General features: G+C 42.0%; 1 protein-coding gene across 1 annotated transcript; it reads right to left on the bottom strand.

Moving 5' to 3' along the window:
• Window positions 1-127: 127 nt before the first annotated feature.
• Window positions 128-20,265, bottom strand: UBE2N (ubiquitin conjugating enzyme E2 N). The gene is made up of 4 exons (XM_037388046.1): window positions 20,133-20,265; window positions 2,752-2,998; window positions 2,424-2,564; window positions 128-1,803 (listed from the first exon to the last, which is right to left on the bottom strand). Exons 1-4 carry the CDS (start codon window positions 20,160-20,162, stop codon window positions 1,763-1,765), a joined length of 459 nt encoding a protein of 152 aa, XP_037243943.1. The 5' UTR covers window positions 20,163-20,265; the 3' UTR covers window positions 128-1,762.
• Window positions 20,266-23,647: the final 3,382 nt, after the last annotated feature.

Here is a 23,647-nt window from a genome sequence, read left to right as displayed (position 1 = left end):
AACAGTTCAGGGGACTGGGGTTATAGCTCAGTCTGGTGAAAAAGTTGAACTCTGCATCAAGCTTCAACCATGTTACGAAGGCTACTTTGAGGGACAATACCAGTTACTAACCACTGAAAGCACTGTCTGTTGGAAAAATGTAGTTTTAATAGATATTCTTCATCTTACATAAGAGCACAATAAATACACAACATTCTATAGAAATTTCAGATGACACAAGAAGAGGTGAAAGAGGGAGAATACCAATAGACTACATATCCATACCCCTGAATTGCATGACAAAACACTCCCTACTGCAACCACTACAAGCTGTCATTTATACACTTCAGGCTGGCCTTGCCAAAAGCTTTTAAGCTTTTTTTTTTGTGTGTGTGTGAGTGAGAGGGCTTGGGGAAAGAATGATAACAGGGACACAAGAAATTAAGGGAAGCAATCAGATGGGTTCCCAGAAAAGATGCTGGACTCCCAAACACAACGCATACGCAAAAACCAAGGATGAGTAAGAAGTTTTTTAATCACTTCCCTCCAATAAAAAAAAGCTTTGTTGCTATGTAAGCAAACCAGTTGCTCAAGCAAGTAGCTTAATAAGGCTTGTAGAGAAAACCAGTGGTATGAGCCGCTACCTGTAAGTGGTTAACCAAAGAGCCAGTTTGTGTATCAACTGATGTAACAGTGGTATTTCCTGTTAATGGAGGGTAGGAATTAAATAAGTTAGAAAACTGTGTAGTGTAACATCTGATGACACTCAGCAAAGTTATGCAGATACTCGTAATTAGTGCTGTCACTTGCTCTCAACCTCCTACTTTATTACAGTTATTTCCATGAAAATGCATGTCAATACATTACTAAAATTATGGTTACAATGGCTACATCAGAGAGTTGTTTCTAGAAGTCACTTCAAATGCATTTTCATACTAAATTGGCCAGGTAAGATCACCCACATAACACAAGTTCATTAAAAAAGTCAAAAGCAAAAAAAATCTTGTGAATTCCACCTCTTTACTGTTTAATCTGTCAGACTGCTGAAGACAAATTGTCAATTCTTGTTTAACTTTTTTAAATACGATTGTCACATTAGAGAAATGAAAACACAGCAAAATAAACTGTACAAAGGCAAAGTAGAATAACAAAAAATATTTTACTAAAACATAAGATTTACAGGAGATTTTCCAGACAAGCCATACAAAATGGTCACAAGCTTTTTCTTGGAGGGATTTTTCTACACTTGACAGCAGAATCACAATATTATTAGTGAAGGTGATGGATGTTTAATGTTCCCATTTTTTGTTCAAACAATGAAGCTTGTCCATCTACAGCGCCTAAGTTAGACTGGGCTAGAGGGTATATTCTAAAGTATAACTGGTTAGCTGCTTTTACCAATGCAATTAGCATCACCATAAAAAGGGAGGAGGAGCCCACAAAATTAAAACAAAAAGCCCCACAGCTAACCCTGCCTACCTTCACTCACAGTGCTTATACTTAAACCATGATGGGAAAAATGATTAAAAGCAGAGATGTGCTGCTGCTTTCAAACAATTTCACAACAATCCAGATGATACTTCTAGCCTCTGCTCATGCGGTACAATAGTGAATTAGGACAAGACACAGATTTGCTAATGTGCATTTAATCACCAAAGGACTGAAGATGTCTGGGCTTTTATTCTGTAATGTTTCTAAAACTGTGTCCATTAAATGCAAACAAAAAAGGAAGAGGTCTTGGCAGAACAGGAGAAGTGATGCACACTTGATGTTCAAAGCGCATTTAAATATTATTCATGGCATATAGCCTAGTCCATGCTCTGGCTGGAAAGAAAAAGAAACATATTTAAGAAAAGATGCATTTTTCAGGCTTTAATAAAGTAATTTTAAACACTTTTTTTTAAAGATCACTTGTATATCACTGCTGCAAGTACACAAAATATACTAGTTCCGAGATTTTAAATGCAATTTTGAAGGCCAGCAGCTGTCAGCTTTTGTATATTACAGAAATGGCCTGACTACAGTGGATCCAAAAGTGAAGAGGCGTAACGAAGCAATTCTTTCGGTTCACTGCGGCCTGCAACAGAAGCTAGTACAGAAGAGATGTACTTTCTGAAACCAGATAATCTGTTCTTTAAGCTACAGAGGAAAAGCAGTGGTGTATACTTGTATTTTACCACAACTCCAAATTAGACACGCTTGCAATTTAGCAACATGAAAATCCATGATAAAACAGACAGACCTTTTCTTCTAGCAAGCCTCACAGACTTGAAAATAGACCACTGCAGGCACATTCAGGGTACTTGGACTATGACTGTATGCAGTAATTGTTTCTGCAAGTTGCAGACATAAGACAAAGAGGTCAGGATTTACATCCCCCACCAACAAGTAATCAGCAACTTCCTAGAACTAGGGGGGAAAAAGAAAAAAGTGTAAGACATCACCTGTTTCTATGGCTTGGGCTTCATTGGTCTTCCATTGCTCAGCTACATCATTTGCTAGTGGATCATCTGGATTGGGAGCGCTTAACAAAGCCTGGATTGATAGCAGAACTGTACGAATCTGCAAAGCTGGGGACCATTTATCTGAAGAGACATTTATAACTGTATGAAACACCGTATTCACCATAATCTATAGAAACAGCAAGTTTTCATCACCTAGATTAAAGAATACACACGGTATTTTTTAAACAAATTAAACCTATTTTTCAGGTCATTTTATACATTTCTGTACTTAGTAAAATCTAAAGAAAGAAAACAAGATAGTACTTACCTTTCAAAATATCTAAACATATTCTTCCCAGCTTGTCTACATTAGGATGATAAATTTTGGTCATGAAACGTACTTTAGGAGCTGCCATTGGATATTCTTCTGGAAGGAATAGTTCAAGTTTAAATGTCCCACCCTCAAAGGGGGAATCCTGTGGACCTGCAATGACTACGTGAAAATAACGTGCGTTGCTTTCATCTGGCTCCGCTTTTATCCCAGGGACTGGCTCTGCCAGCAAGCGCTGGGTTTCCTAGAAGAAGAAGAGGCAGCAATGTTAACAAACACAACCCATTCAAAATAAACACAACCTATACAAACTATTTTAAAAACAACATTATGAGCTATTTGCCTACATCCACAGAAACAGTGTTAGACAAACATGTTAAAGAACATCAACAGAAAGGAGATGAGGATGTGGTAAACTGGTACACATCTTTCAGATCTCTCAACTGCTGTAATAGTGTGCTTCTATAGCACAAGATAATAGATAACAATTAAATTGTTCTCAAATCTCTTAACTTTTGATTAAACTACTACCAAGCTGTTATTTTTTTCAATATACTTAAGAGCAATTTAAAGAATACCACAATGAAAATACCAAAAGCATTTCCCATGCTACCTTAAATAGAGAATCCCCTAAGTGAAAAGCCAAAAGGGTTAATCACTCACAGAAAGCGTTCAAGGTTTACTTTAACAAGAGTGAACCAGTTTATTAAGATGAACATTTGTACTGGAATCAGATCCAACTTCAGAGATTTTAAAGTACTATGCTGCAACACTAAAAGTGTTTTTAAGGATGTTTTATATATTTACACATATGTATGTATAAATAGCTTTGGTGTGAGCACTTTCAGCCTACATATAACCTCTGGTGTGGGCATTTCCAGCCTACAAATAGCCACGTTTCAAGTTTACCCTAAAAAACAGCAGGAGACAGGCAAGTTGTTCTGTAAGCAGCAAAATTAGAGAAGCCTGGTTTCCTACAGGTATTTGTATTCTTCGTTGCTCAATTCTTCTGCCTACAGCACCGATCCTACTTCAGGTACCATGCTGTGACCATAGCTAAGAGCTGCCCATGTTCTGACCATCCATCATCCCACCAATGCACTGAACAGACACACCGACCAAGTCCTGTACATCTTTCCCCCTCCTCTGCCACCAGCCTTCACAAGTCTTACCAGGCACCATTCTGCTCATTCTTACTAAAAAAAAAAAAAAAAAAAAGACTCAAGGCCAAAAGTGACAAAAGGACATTAGACAGGGACAAGAAGTCCCGCCGAAGCCTCATTTCCTCGGGTAATTTTAGCCCCATTTCCTGCTTTTCCTCTAGCTTGTTATTACTATGTACAGTTAATTTTTTCACCACTATCTGTATCTACTGATGAAAAATTGAGACTTGTAGGTGCATTCATTTATTATTCTAGTTTTGTAGCATTTATTCTGTGTGTCTACAATAGCACCAATACAAGCACAAAATAGACAGATTACCACTGCTTGGCTTAATACATTCTTCAAACATAACTGGATTGTTACAGTACTGGCATTTTGTAAAAATTAATTTACACAGCACTTAAGTGATATGGCTGTCTTGATGCAGTTAATAACACGTCACCTTAGCAAAAAAATAATCAAATATATAATATAAAAAGTGATGTCACAGTAATTAATGCCAAAATCCAGTCATTCATCTCAAAATTGCCAAGGTCCTACAGACCATACTATTGAAGTTGTTACTATACACATACACAAGCATAAAAATCAATTTATCTGGTCTAATTCCCTGTTGTGACTACATACTGCCTACTTAATATGCATAGGCATTAGCTGCCAGTGCCACTTACACACCTTACTAGAAGGCCATCCAAGATCCTTAGAGCTGTCTACACTTCTGCGAGTATATTTTAAATTATACACATAAACGTGTAATGTACTCGGACTCTGTATTCTGCTGGCTATTTACTTGTACAGTAATTCTGTAGAAAAGTTATAACGAATGCTTACTGACTTTCATACCACTGAACTAAAGCATTAAGAAATGACAGATTATCCCTGTAAATGCATAAAACATTCTCCATTTCTTTCAGCAAGTTTTCAGTGTGAGTGCTGCTGCAGGTAAATGGGACAATTTGGGTGTCTGCCTACGAAGGACCACATACTTACTATATAGCTTGACAGTTTTGGCAGAGGAAACAGTGTCTTATGCCAAACACAAACTAATACAAGGACCCAAGGTGACATTGGAAAAAGAACAAACTTAATGAAAAGATCCAATTTTTAAATTTGTTCACAGCTGCTACCCCTTGGACTTTGCCAGATACATGCTTGTAGGCAAATCATGGTTTTGGTTCTTATGGGCATGCTAAAATTTAAAGACTTTTTTTTTTCTCCCCCTTTTTAAATATTAAGGGTAACGCATTTTAATAGCTGGGCTGATCTCAGCAGCCCCTAGCCCCCACGCAGTCACGCTAGTCCCCAGACTGCCTCCCTAGTTATGTCAGTATGCTGACTGTAACCATATTGGGCAGCCAATCCTGGCTTAAAATAACCCAGAATCAGCAGTTCTCTGGCAGCAGCATCAGCACTTCTACCTGCTAGCATAACTGAGCGAGCAGTGCCTGGCTGCAACCTGCACATTCTGCCACTAAAAACCAGTTGTCAACAAACAATGAGAGAGCCCATGTATGAGAAAACCAATTATTTTAATCAAGGTACCACATAATACTGAAGGAGCTACACCATTGCTAATATGTCATCACATTCAGATAGCCCTTTATGCCTCTATGTTATGTGGATACAGTTATCTTGCGGTAAAACACCACAGAAGAGGTGAGTGCAAAGAAAAGCATTCATGCTTCATGCAGCTACACTAGTAGCGCTAAGACCCATACAGGCGCGCTGTGGAACATTAATATTAGATGAAAAACACTTTAAGAAAGCACACTTCACTGCTTGCGCTGTGCATGGAGCTCCACCACTATCGGGATAATTCAAGCTGTTTTCAAACAGAAGTGAGAAATACTTGCAAGAAATCTGTGAGGGAATTTGTTGACACTCATCTTTCACACTCGCCAGGCTCTGATGCAGCCATCATGCCAAGAGCACAAGCAACAGCCTAAACTCCTCTGACACACAAAATGACAGGTCGTGATTCCTGTGAACATACATCACTACTGTTTTACGCAAAAGCTGAGAAGCATCTTCAGTTTAGAAACAGCATCTTTTTAAAACAGTATAACAGAAACACTTGTTAGTCTATGAAAAACACAAGAAAGGTGCCATTTATTAAAAAGAATGTGAAATGTTTGTACTTAAATCCATCAATACCACTGCTAAAATCAGACGGTAAATAAGGCTTTTGCACTTCAATTATGAAGAACTCCAAAATATCTTCAATATATTTGGGGGAAACCATAGAAGAAGAACAGAAAGGGAAAAATTTATCAAAAAATTCCATTTTAAGGTCTAAGCATATAAAATGCTTCAACATACAAGTAGGTCCAGCTCTAAAGTGATATCAGGGACTTGAGTTCCACATTTTGGAGTACAGTGGCCAGTTAAAGACATGCTGATACCAAAATCAATTTGATTTGCCATAAGACTTGGAGAAATAAATCATATTCGAGAGAAACAGTTGTCAGTAAACAGGGAAACACTATGCACCAGGTCTGGAAATCAAACTGCTTAAAGACTTTCTTTTTGTAAAATAAAAAAAACCCACCCTGTAAATTACCCATAAGAGTCACAAGATGTGGACTCAACCTACAAACAAGGAAATGGTTTAACAACATGTTGATCTTATTTTGTAATTTTATACTACTTTCCCCAGAGGATGGTTACCGAATGAAAAAGTCTCTCAAACACATTAAAATAAACAAACAAATAAATCACTTCTAATTAAACTTCTAACTTCCCACCTTTTTTTAACTAATCAGGAAGATCAAGCATATGCAATATTTCACTTTCCAGCACCTTTTTAAGCAAAATCTTTCTAACAGCCTTTTGGCTGAGGAAGTGAATTTTGTGCAAGCTGTTACTTCCTGCTTTGCCCCTAAAACTGCCTTTGAAACCTTTGTCCAATTTGAACGTTTCTGTGCACTTTGTAAGCTGTCAGTGACTAAGACAGAAACCAAGCTCAATGTTTCTGAAGAGAAAGACGTGAAGAACTTTGATATTACATGCTCTTCAGCCAGTTTATTCTAACGAAGTATGTACTATTCTTGCCTGGCAAAAACCCCTGTCAATAAGGACAGAAAGAGCTGGAACATCCAAATATTAACATACTAAAGAGGGAAAAGGACAAATTCACCAAGAACTAGGTTTTGCAGTTTTGCTGTTCACAATAGATGTTCTTACAATAGAGCAGTTAACGTTCTCTTCATGGAAATACAAATTTCCATCAAGTAAGTGTTCCAGAACAGTACTTTATAGTGTTTCTTATTAGCTCTGCTCTAGCATACTGAAGTTTCACAGAAGAGATATCAGGACATATTTTGAGCTCTAAAGCATTTAATGAAGTATCGCATGCTGCTGTAAGCAGTTACTTCTATCTGTCATACTCTGCTATGTTTTTAGATTGAGATCTCCTCTCACTCCTGCTTTTACTCCACTTCTTCCAATTCCAAGAGTATGTTGTCATTTCCGTTGGCCAGCAGAAAATAAACCCAAAATGAAGATACATGTCAGTCAGTACTTCAGAAAAAAACAAAACAAAAAAAAAACAACACACCAAGCCACAACACTGTCATTCACAACTGGTTATGCCCCCCCCACAATTTTATCTTTCTTATTTTTAATTAAGTGATTAAAAAACACTGAAGTGCTGAAGGTGTTTTGACAAAATAAGAAAAGCTTTGCTTTCGCAACACAGGTGGCCTGAAGTAGAGTGACAGATGATATGGATCGGACAGATGGTGCAGCTGACATTCTGCATAGCTATTCTTCTATGAAGACATTAAATTGAAAACTAATTGTACCCAAGGGGGAAAAAACCCTCAACCTGTTTTTACAGTAACCTGTGAGGACAAGAAGCCTCAGGAAGGGAGTGCACTCTGACCTGTAGAAGAGACCAACAGAGCAAGAGGTGGGGATGAGGGGTTTTCAGCTTGCAAAGACTGAGAAGCCACGTAAACACAAGAGATCAGTTTGCACAGGGATGTTTCATTCTTTGAATTTTTGCTTGGTTATCTGCTTTCAGCAGAAGGAAAAAAAGTTACTGAAAAGCAGACATAACCACCAGGATTCTCCTGGTTCATACACCCAGAATAACACAAAAGTCCTTCTTTAAAGGAGTGAATTGAACAACCCAGAAGATTCTTCCATACACACATGCACAAAAATCAATTGTTAGAGCACACAGGAATATGAACAAGCATACAAAGGAATCCATTAGAAATATACTATTTTAATCACTTCCAGTCTTGCAGAAGTGTTCATAAGAGCCTCAAGCTGCCAAGGCCTCAGTCAAAACAACCAAAAAAGATTTCTGTATGCTATGTTTTTGGAAAACAAAAAGCTAATTCAGAAGTTTTATTTGCTATCAACAGACTAGTGCAGGATCAAACAGTGGCATATTGACAAATAACCACAATCAGAAAACTCATGTATACAAGTATTTGCAAAAAAAAAAAAAAAAATACCCAAAAACCCAAATGTTATTTCTTACATAGCAGAGCTGAACTGAAATCTCTAAAGCTTCACCTGCCTGACAGAGACCAATCCAGTAGTGAAGAAATCGTTGCATGGGATTAGAAATTTTTAAAGCTTTTTCACTGCTTTTTAGAAAGGAGTACTGTATTCTTTGTTTGGGAAAATAATTGCAATTCCATTCCCTGTACTATGGCAGTAGCTAATCACAACAAATTTCACACTGCCTGCCAAGGGATGTGAGAAGAAAAGAGTTAAGAACAGATCAATATCTAGCACCCACAAATTACAAGAACTTTAAGGCTACTGTATGAAGCCCACTAGAATTTAAGAGAAAAGCTTGCCTGCAAAGTCAGCACAAACTAGCTCAAAGAAGAAATCCATACTCCATGTCTCCAGGCAAATTTGCTTTGCTTAGTAATTCAGCTGTCTGCATGCTCAATTTCCTGACACTCGTTTTCTTATTTCATATTCAATATTACTACTATACAGTTACCTTCACTAAGTAAAAAATTCTGCATATTAATCCACACATTCAATATAGTAGTCTTTAGTGAGGTGTTACAATTGAAGGAATATACCTTCTGACATAACCTAACATGGTCTTCTGCTCCACACAGTCCTTTAATACCAGCTGTGAAATCACTTGGTGAAATTCATAAAATCTATTAGAACAAAAGGAGCTTAGAGAAATCCCAACACCTTACAAAACCTGAACATTATAAGCTGATAAATGAGCAGACACAGAGAAAAGGAAGAAAAAAAAAAGCTGTGCTGCCTTTCCACTTCAGCCTATTGTGCACCTTCACTTTTGCGTGTATAGCTGTTTCTCAGCCTCATGTTGAGATAGCATGGAGCTGATCTGGAAGGAGAAGAAAAAAAAAAAAAGTCATACAAGAAAGAAGAGTCCCTGATGCAGCTCACCACATGTCCACGCAAACAGCTGTGCCAAGAAGGGTGCAAACACATGCTGTCAGAAGGATGGGAGAACAGACTGCTCCTTTTGGTGAAGGGGCCAGTTTAAAGAGCTGAGACTGCAACATCAATCACAGCAAGATACTAGCATAACAGATTACTGTTCTGTAACCAACCTAAAAAGGAAACACAGACTACCTCCTCATTCCAAAGGAAGAAGCTTAACTACCAACAGCACTAATTTCAGTAACTGCTAAATTAAAGTCTTCATCCCTCCACAAACGTCTTAGACTCTGTGTATCTTCTTACATGTTATAGTTATCTAGCAACCTTTTATAGTACTGCAACTACAGAAAAGCATCCTTGTGACAAGCAGCTTTATGCTAGTACCTTAAAGAGATAACATCATTAAGACTTACAAAGGTCAACATAGCTGCAATAAAATTATTCTGAAACTTCGTAACAGAAACCATTAATACGGCCTCTTACACAAAGAGAAAATATTGCAGGTCTTAGAGCTGTTAAATATTTAAAATGGCACAATACCGCATCTTTATGCAAAGTCTCAGGGGAATGACCCTTCCCTTGTATTTTCAGCAGCAGATTTACTAGCACAATTCTTATGCGGTAGTCAAGTAATTTACCTTCAGCATCACCCAAGATGGAGGTTACATCCCTACAACTTCATCAGTTCAAGGCAAGGTACAAGGCCTCTCTAATCTACTTCAGACAGTGAAAAAGCATAGGCAATATCCACCTTTACCTGTACGTTCAACTAACCCAAGATGGTTTTATTCTGAACAGATCAGGGAAGACAGGTGACGGATAAGTATGTCTTAGTAAAACTTAATCTGCAACAAATCACAGCTCAGAGCTCTACTCCCAGTGCTTATTGCTGCTCCCTTGGCAGAAGTCACCACCAGAAAGTAAACCTTGTCAGTATTCCCAATTCAACTCAAGGGAAGCATACTGGGCTCTTTTAACCAGATCTTTAAACCAAAAAATGTTGACTGACAGCATACAAACTCTGCTGTCATCTAGCAGAGGACAGTAACTTTGAATAGAAATGGATGAACACTTGGCGCCGGCTGCAGGTAAAAGCATCTTCCAACAGTAAGATTAAATGAAATCTGCACATCTCTTGATAGTTTTCTTCCATAGGTACTACAAGCAAGGGTCTCCAAACAGCTGACTATAAAGCAAATTTCTTTGATAGTCTTGGCCATTTATAATAGGAACAACAGGATGCAACGCTGCATGAATAGTCCCAAGACAGCCTAAAAGAAAGTTATTGGTAAAATGAAAGAAGCACCCAGACTGAAAGAAATACACATCAGCTTGCCTCACTGCTTTGGGACATAAAACTTTTATTTGGTTTAGCGTAACTACTTAATCATCTAGGCATATGTACAGGGTGCAGGTATCAAGGCGTTGGCAGCAGGGGGGCTCCGGGCTGACCTCTGTGGGAAGGGGCCAGGGGCTGTGCTGTGCCAGACACAGCCAGCTCCAACAGACATGACACAGCGCACAGCTGAGCCCATCAGCCACACTGGTGGCACACCTGGGAAAACAGGATAGAAGGCATCCCACAGAGAGAACAGTGAGGGGGAAGAAAAAAAAAAACCAAATGTGAGCAAAACTAGTCTGAACACCAAGCTCAGAGGAGGATGAGGAGGTGCTTCAGACACTGGAACAGAGATTCCCTGTAGCTCATGGAGGACCAGAACAGAGCAGACGTCCACACTGCAACCCATGGAGAGGACCATGCTGGAGCACAGGAGAAGCACAAGGAGGAGGAGAGAACAGCAGACAGGAGCTGCTGGGGAACTAAGCAAACACTTCCATTCTCCTGGAACCATCAGGGGCAGGGGAGGTAGAGGAGTCAGGAGTGGAAGGACTGCAGTTGAGTGTGGAAAAAGGAGGCAAAGGTGTTGTTTTAACTCCATCTTTGTTTCTTACCACCCAACTCTTTTACTTGGCAATAAACTAATTTTCCCCAAGCCAAGCCTGTTTTGCCCGTGATGACAATCAGTAAATGATCTCCCCATCTTTCTCTTGGACTATAAGCTTTTTCATCTTTTTTCTCCTGCTGCCTGGTTGAGGTGGGGAGTGACTGGGTGGGCAGCTGGCCAGTGTCAACCCACTACAGCATGAATCACAATGTACTTTTTAATCTGAAATGTTTGAACTGTTGTATCCAGAAGCACTTTTAGTGAGGATGTGGTAGACAGCTTCAGACTCCACAGATGATATTGCAAATTAGAGGTTTTTCAAAAAGGTAACAGAACTAAAATCAAAGCCACTAGCTCCATTTTTTGCTATAGCTGTAATGATAACACTTATCACTGGAGGGTACCACACGCACCAATTTATGTGGGAGAATATATGATGAGGAAAGTGATCTCTTTCAGTTTAACTCATTGCTTCTCAGCTTCTTCAGTATTTGCTTCCTAGGAGAGATCAGACATCTGCTGCCAAGTCCTCCAGCAGTTGAAAAGTCACTACCAATAGCAAAAAGTGAAAAGCTTTAAAAAAAAGTACACCTAAGTTGCACTGATTTTTTTAGTCATTGAGAGTTGAAGTCCTTTACCTTATGCTTCACTGGCTTTAGCTATTGAGCTTACAATTGAGTCAAACTGCTTTTCTCCCCACCATTTCAGCCTGATTCTCAGTCCTCCTTGATCAACTTCACTCACATCTGTAACTACCTCCACCTTTTCCTTTCCTCACAAATTGCAGGGTTTGCCCGAATGAGAAGCCCAAACTTCTCAGCAGCAGCGCTAATTTATACAGTCCCCATTCCAGGCAACCCTTCTATCAGCCCAAGTGTTTGCAAAGTCAAACAACAAATGAGGTCACAGAACTGATTTGGCTTAAGAAATAACCTTTACTGCAGAGTTCTGAACCAAATCAGTCCCCCAGTGCAAGCTTACCACAGCAGCACAAAAACTTTTGTGCCAGCACAACCCAGGCTAAATCTGTTTATATAGTAAGGCTACTCATCATGAACCCAGGGTAATCACCTTGAGAACTTCTGGTTAATCTAACTTAACTAGGTGGTAACTCTTCCACCTTGTGCTGGCTCTCTGAAAAAAACACAGAAGTACACCACCAACTTTAGCATTTCAATTCAGACTACATACGACATACATTTGTTTCATATTTTTATGCCAATTGCAGGAAACCCTTGCCAGCTACCAGTGCCATTATCGTCCAACTACATCTAATAGTTCAGGTTAATTTTGAGGTACGAAGTAGAAACTGAAGGTTTTAGTGGCATAGGGCAAAACTTAAAGCAGCATACTGGCACACCGACAAGTTAATAATTACTTGCCAAACGGCAATTCTTTCCTTTTCTGTCAGAGTGGGATAAGGGGGAAGATCACAGTTATCTCCTTCGCCAAGAAATGGCAAGTGACACATGAGAAGGTAAACCACATGCATGTTTCTGCTTTGATTTTTATTGGGGGGGGCAGTAGGGGAAAGTGAAATGTATCAGTCAAAACTGCCTTTTACATATACGGATAAAGCTGCCTCAGAAAACCACAAAGACTTAATTCAAACACCTTTTATAACAGTACATAACATTTTGGCACAAGTTCTTCTAGGGTCTATCAATTCATTAGCTACAATTATGTAAAGAACTGGCTATAACCAGCATTACTCAAAATGAACTGGTTACCTAACCAGAAATCATAGCCAAGAGAGATTTAAGAATGTTTAGATTGAATGTGTGTCACTGTAAAACAACTACATTGAAGGAAGTCTTCTGAAAATAACATCTACCTTTTAGGGAAGAAAAAAAAAAAAAAGAATTAGCAATAAAGCCCATTAAACTGTAAGGCAGAGGTCAAACATCATAAATAGAAGGCTGCACTTGTGGTTTCCAGTAGCTGGCCTCCACATTAATTCTTCTCTTCCTTGCCATATATTCCCCAGGTGTCAGCATCCCACACGCCTCTGCTTCCTGCACTCATTACTAGGCTAACATCTCTGTACACTAATGCTTCCATCACCCTGCGGGTTCCCAGACCCTACCACCAGCCTCCACCGCCAGCCCCAACTGTAACTACACTACCACCTCAAAAAAAAAAACCCAAACAAAAAAGCAAGAAAATGTTCTGAGTGTCAACATATCAAAGGCAACAGCTGTAAAAAAGAACAGTGGTACAGTAGATTTAGAAACCATTAACTAGTACTCAAATCTATGAACAATTGTCCAGCAGCTTGAAACCACAGCTCTGCTAAGCAAGCACCACGAACTCCAGATTGCTCACAACCTTCCCTCATGCATTTCTGGTTCTCCAGTTCCTATCACCACACAATTTTAACCATTGCACAGTCACTTACAGGGAGATGAAGACAAACTTACTCCAGGTAACAACCTTCCCAGAAAAAAAAAAAATCCAGAATCTACCCACTCTTGGAACAAGACCTTATTGCCAAGCAATAGTAACATGAAGAGGGGCATTTTTAAGGTCAGCACCATTCTCCCCTGAAAACAACCACCTCCTCAAATTTTCCAGAGCAGATTACATGATTTTAGAACTGTGAAGCTGAGATCCTATGCAAATTCCTAGAGGATTATCTATGTACTAACACAGATCAAGCTTTTCATGGTGTATCTCCAGCTATAGCAAAGTAAGGCACAACTAAATTCACTAAGCTAACAGCGAACCCATTCCTGCAGATATACTGATGGAGCACAATCGCATTAATATACAGTGCAGAGTCAACTATCAAAGTGTGGTTAAAGCAAACAGTAATTCATACAGAGCTTCTGTCAAATGCCATCTGTACTGGGCTTGCGTGGCAAGGTTTTGGTAGCAGGGAGAGCTACAGAGGTGGATTCTGTGAGAAGCTGCTAGAAGCTTCCCCCAACAGAGGGTATGCCAGTCAGCTCCAAGATGGACCCACTGCTGGCCAAGGCTGAGCCTATCAGTAATGTTGGTAGTGCCTCTGTGATAACGTATTTAAGAAAGGAGGGGCAGGAGTGTGAAAATGCAAGAGAAACAACGCTGCAGACACCAAGGTCAGTGAAGAAGGAGGGGGAGCAGGTGCTCCAGGCACCAGAACAGAGATTCTTCACCCCTGCACCCTGCGGTGAAGACCATGGTGAGGCAGGCTGACCCCCTGCAGCCCATGGAGCTCCACAGCAGAGCAGAAATCCACCTGCAGCCCGTGGAGGACCCCACGCTGGAGCAGGTAGATGTGCCCAAAGGAGGCTGTGACCCCATGGGGACCCTATGCTGGAGTAGGCTCCTGGCAGGACCCTGTGGACCCACAGAGAGAGAGAAGCCCACACTGGAGCACCTTTGCTGGCAGGGCTTGTGACCCCCCATGACGGAGCAGTCTGCTCCTGAAGGACTGCACCCTGTGGAAGGGACCCATGCTGGAGCAGGTTGTGAAGGACTGCAGCCTGTGGGAAGGGCTCCCCTTGGAGAAGTTTGTGGAGGCCTGCCTCCCTTGGGAGGGACCCCACAACGGAGCAAGGAAAGAGTGTGAGGAGTCCTCCCCCCGAGGAGGGAGTGGCAGAGACATGTCATGAACTGAGCACAACCCCCATTCCCTGCGCCCCTGCCCCTCAGTGGGGGAGGATGTAGAGAATTTGGGAGTAAAGTTAAGCCCAGGAAGAAGGGAGAGGTGGAGGGAAAGTGTGTTAAGATTTAGTTTTCATTTTCTCATTAGCCTACTCTGTTTTGATTGGTGATAAATTAAACTAATTTCCTCAAGTAGAGTCTGTTTTGCCCATGATGGTAATGGGTGCGTGATTTCTCCCTGTCCTTGTTTCAACCCACAAGCCAAGCCTTTCATTGCATTTTCTCTCCTCTGTCCAGCTGAGTGATAGAGCAGCTTTGGTGGGCACCTGGCATCCATCCAGGTACCCAACCCACCATATCATCTATGGCAAAATTTGCCACTTGCTTCTCACTATTAACTCACCAGTCACATATAACTATGAAAATACGTTTTTGTTTTGTACTATTACACAAAACCAATTTTGAGGTACACTGAAAGCCATGTAAACATAAGACAAGCACAGTATTAAAAAAACCTGCATGCAAAACAATAGAAAACCATTAGCATCGGTAGTTAGAAAGCTTGGTGTACTATAGATTTGTACCTCAAAGTTGCTCCAGTGTTATACAAAGAGGTGGTCCAAACAAGGCTTTTGCCTTTAGTTGGATTATCTAGTTTTTTCCTCGGTTTTTCTTCTCTAGTGTCTGCTGAAAGCTTCTTTAAGGAAAAGGATGTGAAAAGTTATCAGTGTCCTCTTTAATATCTTTTATTAGGAATCCATGTCTTCCTTTCAAAACTGGTACCTTAGTCTGACTTGAAAGTTTTCCTATCCTCTGAGCCTGAACCACCTTCTCAGCTTTCCCCCGACACCTCCACAAAGGTTGCATCCCGCCAAACTTCGGGCTTCCAATACCTGCCTCTACACCCCTCCCACTACCAGAGCCAGCCTATGCTATACTGGTCACCTGGCAAGAAGATTCAATGTGGGTTGCAAAGTAGTGTTATGTCTTATATTCCTACCTTCCTACATTTGTTGGGGAGGCAGGGGAAGGTGGTTTTAAGAAGAATGATACAAAACACCCTCTGAAAATTCCTCAAGTTTTCACCCTCCTGTCAAACTTGACGTTATCCACAAGATTCAAACAGCATACAAGGGGCAAAAACACATTACAAAGACCAAATATACAGTTCCTCTGCAAATGCCAAGGAACAGCACTGTCCAGAAGTAATGTTTTTATGCCTAACCACCATCCAAACAAATGCAAAATACCACTAAAAGATGCTAAGCTTACCTTCAGCCTTTTTAATTTTTTCTATCCAGGAAACAAAAAAAAACATCAAAGAAATCAAGAAGTAATGGCAACTTAAATTTTCAGGTGGAGACAGATGTCCACACCCCAAAAGCCCATAGCTTCCAAGACAAAATGACAAACTTCAAGTTGGCTACCAGTAACACTGTTCAAGAACTTCTAGAAGTTTCAGAAGTTGCAGACTAAATGCCTGATTTATATTTTAAGAAACATATAAAGCTGTTCATACTGCCCTCTAATATAGAATGCTGTTGGTGCCCATCACCACACACACCATGAGAATCTTCATAAAACCTCTGAGAAATTTTACATTTTCAGGTAGCATTTTATAACTCAGCAATCCAAATGTCACCCAGATCCTCGAAAAATACTGCAAGCTAGCAGCAATGTGGAAACAGCTTCTCACAGTAAACACCAAGAAATTAGTATCTCATACAACACCACAATACCATGCAGGGGAGGAAATCAAAGACTCAGTAATTTAATGCCGATAAATTCATCAACTAAAAAAGTTTGAAGGAGTCTCAGATACTGCTTCAGATGGTTGCTTCATGATATGAGCAGCTGCAGTGGTTGCAACAGAAGCACTACTAACAACTGGCTACACAGTCAAAACAGACCTGGACATCAAATCATGAATAATGAGATCACTGCAGTAGTGAAAACAGCAGGGAAAAAAAACCATTTGAAAAGATGACAGGAGGCAGTATTGCCCATCCCATTCAGATATACTGACTGCACTTGACACAGCAATGAGGTGGACTGAATGTCAGCCAAAAAAAAAAAAAAAAAAATCAGATGCAATTCAATTCCTTACTTGACTGGAGCTACGTGACTTTGCAACACTGGAGAGAATTGGTGTAATACATGCTTGAATGTAAAAGTCGCTGGGCTTCTTTATTGTGTATATTGCAAAGGCTCACATTTTAATACAGGATTAATATTAAGAAAAAATTTTACAGCATCAAAAATGCACACCTATGTAAATGTGCCATAGCATATTTTTATTTTATCTTACATGAACGGATTTTCTTGTCAAGGTGATTCTCAGAGGACTCCTAGCTTTGGACTACTGAAGAAAATAAAAATACCTCTTCTCTATTCACAAGATAGATTTTCCAATTCTGACTATATCTTTAAAGATTCAAAACTATGTCATCATTTTCTACTCAACATTTGTGAAGTGCTAACACCAAGTTGTAACACTAAAGCAAGTAATCTCTTGAGCTTACAGATCTTTCCCATACACACACTCAGTCCGTGATCCTAAGTAACCTGAGGACAGCAAACTGGGACTAATTCTGTATCTTCTGTAACAATTGCTTTGCAACATCTATACTAACACCTTTAAATTGAATTTGGGGGAAGTATTAGAAATATAAATAGAGTGCTCTGCTGAGACAAGGAAAACTACTGCTCTCCTACTGGGCCAGATGACAGCCTCCACATAGCAAAGCAGCAAGCTGAGGAGTACAGGGCTGCTAGTCAACCTGAGAGCCAGGCCATCTGCCAGCAGTCGGTCAAAATGAGGAATGCCAGCTGTATTTCGAGCAGCTAGCTAGATTCTATACTTCATTACAGTCCAAATATGCACTCGTATCCCAAATCAGCCATCAGCGGTCTCCCTCGGATGACAACACAAAGGGTGCATGTGGATCAAAGGGAGGAGGTCTTTTCCTAACACTAACCCAAACCATTTATTTATCATCAAATTTATTACTGTGCATAAAGAAAATCAGTTCACCTTGTTATTGGAGTTATTTCACCTTTCTACAGCTCTTTCCTTCCCAATCTCTCTCACTTCCATTTCCTTTCCTTGTTTTTCATTCTCACTAAGCAGAGTTCACTCCTTCCCCTCCCTCTAAGGCAACTAGCAATAGGAAATTTAACTCCAACATCAAGATTAGCAGGATAGAAAAGGTCAAAACAATTCTCACTCAAGACTCCTGAGGACTCAAGCAGGCATATTTCTAGGTCTGCACCTCTGCAGCTGCAGTATTTCAAAATATGACTTTGCACATTTTTGAGTCTGTAGTAAATAGTCAGATTCAAGTCCTAGACTGTATGCACATCTGGCAACCTAATGTATGTATAGCACAGGAGCTAAAGAATTGGTCATCTAATGTGACCCACCCAAGATTTAAAAGCTCTGCATTGGCTGCAGAGAACTTATAATGCACACATGGAAATACACAACCCACTGTACAGACCACCTTGTAACACGTAATAATCCTGAAAGTACTGAAGAGGATACTCTGGAGGAAACATGAAGTTTCTAGGTCTCTGTTCTGCTGGCATCCACCTCCCCTCTCCAGGAGGAGAAGAAACATTCCCATGCCATCACACATCTTTGAAGCAAGTCGTAAATTGCTCCACGTTTTCTTTTAGGAAACACAAAAACCCCAAAAGCACCAAGAAGGAAACATATGCACCAGCTTACAAGCGGGTGTGCTTCTTGGTTGTATTTAGGGGAATTGTCAAGAGCTATTAAAAAATTTAATACGGACATCAGCCTCATGACTGAGCTCTTACCACAACTCTGATTAATACCAGTTCCACTGTATTATGAATCAGTGATCCCTCTCACACCTGAAATACATTCAGCTTTGCATGCTGTGCACTAAGGCAGCTGGATAAGCGTCAAACTCATTTTGTAAGATTTGTCTTTTTTATTTTCACTGCTTACAAATCTGAGCAGTAATCATAGTTTAGTCTATTTCACACCAGATAAATGCTACTCCAGCCTTATTTTTAACTCATCTCCTCTATCACCTGTTAGATAGCTTGACTTTTTAGTATATGAAAAAATAAAACTGTATTTTCCTCTATTTAACATGTTCTCCACTCAGGTGTTTTACAATGGTTGCCAACATCATGTGCTCAACCAAGAGAGCTTCACAGTGTTAGAAATTATTTGTGACATTTGTACAGTTCAACAAGTAGCAACGGTGCTGTTATTTCCTATGAGGGCTAGCGAACCTCACTGGAATCACTTCGTAACTCTTGTAAAGGGAGCAATCATCAATTTGAGGGCTTCAACTCACAACACTGCAAATGGAGTGGGAAGGAGTAGCCCAGCACAAACATCCACGACTAAACCATCTTTTGATAGCTTGCAATGCAGCTAGCTGTGTATCTCTGTGAAGTGACTCCAAACCATTCAATTCCTAAGGGTCAGCTGAAAATACCCCGAAGAAGAGAGCCCTTAAAAAGCTTTTGAGCTTAAACGAAAGTCCAAGCGAGACAGTGAACCGCCAACAGGAAGACGCTAACACCGTAAGGGCCGACAGCTCAGAGCACACGTAGTAGTAACCAGGCTGGCTTCGCGTGTGCCGGCACGGATGCCCCCGACGTGCAGCTCAAGCCCCGGTTTAACCACTCGCTGAGTTTCGCCCCTCCTCGTACCGGAGCGGGAGCCCAGCACCGCGCCGCCGCCGCGCTCCCCCGGCCCCGAGCCGGCGAGGAGCCGCGCAGCCGGGGAAAGAGCCAGGGGGGCGCGTCCGGTGCCCTCCAAGCTCCGGGCCGCGGAAAGGGCGCGCAGGCACCCAGCAGACGGCAGCAGGGCAGGCCGTGAGGCGCTGCCACCGCCTGGGCGGCCACCGTGGAAGGCGCGGGCCCACTGCCGCTCGCCGCCCCCGGCCCGTCAGGAGGGCCCAGCCGCTCCCCACCGCCCGCACACACCCAGGAGCCCCCGCCGGCGGCCACACAGCCAGCGGCGCAGGGACCAGGACCGGAACCGGCGCGGCCCCAACCCCTAGTCGCTCCCGCGGCGGACGGGCTCAGCGGCGGGTCCCCCCCCGCCCGGCTGGGGAAGGAGGAGGCCCGGGAGGGCCCTGCCCCCGCGCGGCCCTGCTCCCGGGCACCGGAAGCGGTGCGCGGCCCGGCCCGGCCCAGCCCAGCCCAGCCCTACCCTGCCCTGACCCGCCGCGCGGGGCCGGGCCCGGCCCAGCCACCCCTCAGGCGCCCCGCAGAGCGCGGCGGGGCAGGCGGGGGTACCTTGATGATCCTGCGGGGCAGCCCGGCCATCTTGTCTCGTCGGGGTGTAGGCTCGCGGGCTCGCCTCCGCTTGGGGCTCGCGCACAGCCGGAAGTAGTCCGCCCCGCGCTTCCGGTGGCGCCGCCCTCGGCGCGGGACGCTGGGCAATGTAGGCCGCGCCCGCCCGGACGGCCGCGAACTCCGCTGAGGGGCGCTCCGGGGGTGAGGCGGCCCCCTCGGCTGAAAGGGGGCTCCCGGGGTCCCGCTGCCCGTGGGCAGGAATGCGGTGGAGGGGACGCTGGGGGGGGAGCCGAGCGGGGCCGTGAGGCGGCAGGCGGGCCGGGGCGCGCCGCCTCCCGCACCGCCCTCTGCCTGAGGCCGCGCCGCCGCCGGTGGCGGGACGAGCTCGACCGCTGCCTTCGCGGCCCTGCGGGCAGCCCCAGGCTGAAATAGGCCGGGGCCGTCAGCCTGCGGGAGGAGTGGGCAACGCTGGGGGGCAGCGGCCTTCGCGCCCACCCCGGTGCGAGCTGGCAGAGCCCGGCTGCTAGAGCCCCTTGTAGTCCCTTTGGTTTATGCCCTCGGTGATGCACTTCGGCTGTCTGCAAAGGCAGGAGAAGCCCGTTTGGAGTAAGTGTGTGGGATCATCACTCAACACTGACAACTAAGATTTCTTCAGCATGTCCTGTGAACAGTAATGGCACAACGTGTACCACTTCCTGATTTTAGGCAGTGTGACAGCATACCTGTCACAAAGATACTGTAGAACATCTTTGTCTTGATAACACCTGGTTAGTAAACCTCCTTCTTTCTTAGCAGAAAGAAAAATATTGTGGAAGTTAGAGTATTATCATCACCTGAGCATCCTATGACACTACTACAGCTGCACAGTAATAGTAACATCTAGCACTCTGCATCATTGTTGATGGGAAATAAAAGCACAGACAGGTGAAGCAACTTGCCATTGGTTACTAAGCAGGCTAGCAGCACAGACAGGAACAGGACCCTGCGTATGTATGATTCTCTGCCAAGTGTTTTCTCCTGGTTTAAACACAGGACTTCTAGATGATCTACGTAATTTCTGTACCCTCTGGTAGAATGGAAAGTTCTCTGACACTGGCAAATCTGGACAGTGTAATTGCTGAAACACGTCTATCACAGATATTACAAACATGTTCTATATCTTAAAATTTAAGCATTCATATTATTACACAATGGTTACCATAACATGAAGCACGTGTCAGAAGACTGGTGTGGCTCCCTCCTTCATCTTCCCTGCAATGCTTCCTAAAAACTTACCGAGTTTTCCTTCTCTACCCCTCTTATTAAGCCGCTGGCACTACAGAAGACAATTAGCACATAGAGTAGTTCTACACTATTTGATATCCTCAGTCGTTGAATACACCAGTAATTTCAAACTTCATGTAAATTCATGAAAATGCATAATCTCTGTGAGCTCCTGTGTACGTCCTCAGCCCTTTAAGCACTTAGATCCCTTCCTAACTTTCTGCATATAACTTTCTCTGAAGTCAGTCAAATCAATGAAGTGAGACTCACCAACAGCAGTGCATGAAAACACATTTGCAGAATTCAGGCGTGAAACATTCATCAATAACACACCTTGTTCTGCAGTGGAGATGAGTGAGTTCATTTGCGTACATTAGCATGTGAAATGGCCATGTTTAGATGTGGTCCTTCAGCAAAATCTGGTCTTGCTTGTTACACATAAAATACATAGTACACATACACTATTCTTTAATTGGGGATTTTTCTTTGTGCTTAATTATTACAGCCTATTGCTGCTACCAAAATAGACCAAGTAGATACTGCTGTGTACTCAGCACCTTCACAGTACTTACCTAAAAAGATGAAATGCTGATCTCTAGGGGGAAAAAAGCTGTAAGGAAGAGAAAAAAACTCCTAGCATAATACATTTTATCAGCTGGATGTTAGCCTGTTTTTTTCCTAGTTTCACAGATATTGGTCTATACCACATATACCTTATGTACCTTAGAATAAACATATATACTCTGGGCAGATAGGGCTCTCCTGAGGATGCACAGTGTCTTATTGTTTGATCCTGGTGGCAGCAGTCTTGCTGATTATTGCTTTTGGGGTTGGGTTTTGGGCTGGTTTTGAGGGTATTTTATTGGGTTTTTTTAGATAGGTGAGATCACACACAGACAAGTGAAACATCTTCCAAATGACTATAGCACAGCTTCCCACCCCTCTGCAGGAACAAATAGACTATATGGGAAGTATGGTATTCAGGATGTTTTTTGTATGGGCTAACCTTAAGCTTTGTATGTAAACCTCTGGCCTGAGCTCATACAGTGGGGTTTAGAACCCATATGATATTAAATTGTTCTCAGGCAATCCTTGTTAAATTGGAAGAATTCTGAGGCTATATTTAGTGCCTGTTTCTAGCACTCAGATCACAAATGAAGACTTACTTTGCAGTAAATTTTACAAGGCAAAAATGCAGTAATGCCTTCTCAAATCATCTGTCACTTGGGAGAGCCATGAGGTTGGTGTAAATGAATTAACAACATCTAGTGATGACCACAATGTAGTGCTGACCTGCATATAAATAACTGCTTACCGCTGAGCAGCATGTGTATGGGGTAGAGAATCTAATTGCTTTTGAGGAATGGGATTACAGTGAACTTTGCTTAGGAAGTTAGGAGAAACAGAAGTCAGGAGGACATAAGATTAGTGAGAAGAGGAAATTAACATTCATATAATCTTGAAAATTTGTGAATAACTGAAAATATTTGTAATCATGTTGCTGTGATACCCAGTTATAACTAGGAGCCTTCATTTTGAGTTAGCAGATATAATGACATATGTAGAAGGAATACAAACATTTAGGTTATTTTTAAAATTGTTCTCTCCATGTTGTATAAATTTCACATAATACAATAGTTTAGGGACCAAGACCAGAAACGGTATGTAAGCCAAATGATCCCTTTTCACCCTTCTGTCCTGTGCTGGTAACCTTTGCATGCACTTGCCAGCATCAAACAAATACAAAGATACAGCTGGAGAGGTGAAGCAGCTCCTTGTGAAAGACAGTAATTCCTTGTGAATATTATGAAAGTAGGAAGAAAAAAGAGGAAAAAAATGTTGCTGGTAATCTCACTAGGAGAAAGACTCCATGACTCCAACACTTCATTAGACATCAAAGTATCTTCACTGGGCCATATCCTCAAGACCAAAATAATCGGAAACCAATGTATTTTGTTACACTGCTTGCAGAATTACTTCTTTTTCTTTGTTTCTGCTTTCTCCTACTCTTTTTTTTTTAACCCTTCTCTCAGAACATTGACCATTAAAGGACTGGCATAAGTGGAAGAAAACATGGGCCAAAAGATGCTTTTAGGTTCAATGCAAGTAAAATGCCACTCAGTTTCTTGGAAGTGCTGGAACTTCTGCTCTGTGAGCCTTGCCCTATATCTATGAGATGCAATAACAGAGTGGAGCATAGTGGCTCAAATGTTCATGAATGTTGTATTCAGTGTCACCTTTCAAGTGTTGTA

The sequence above is a fragment of the Falco rusticolus genome, chromosome 5, assembly GCF_015220075.1.
Source record: "Falco rusticolus isolate bFalRus1 chromosome 5, bFalRus1.pri, whole genome shotgun sequence".
NCBI classification, from domain to species: domain Eukaryota; kingdom Metazoa; phylum Chordata; class Aves; order Falconiformes; family Falconidae; genus Falco; species Falco rusticolus.
The sequence above is the reverse complement of the archived record's forward strand: the minus strand, read 5'-3'. Positions and strand labels throughout refer to the sequence as shown.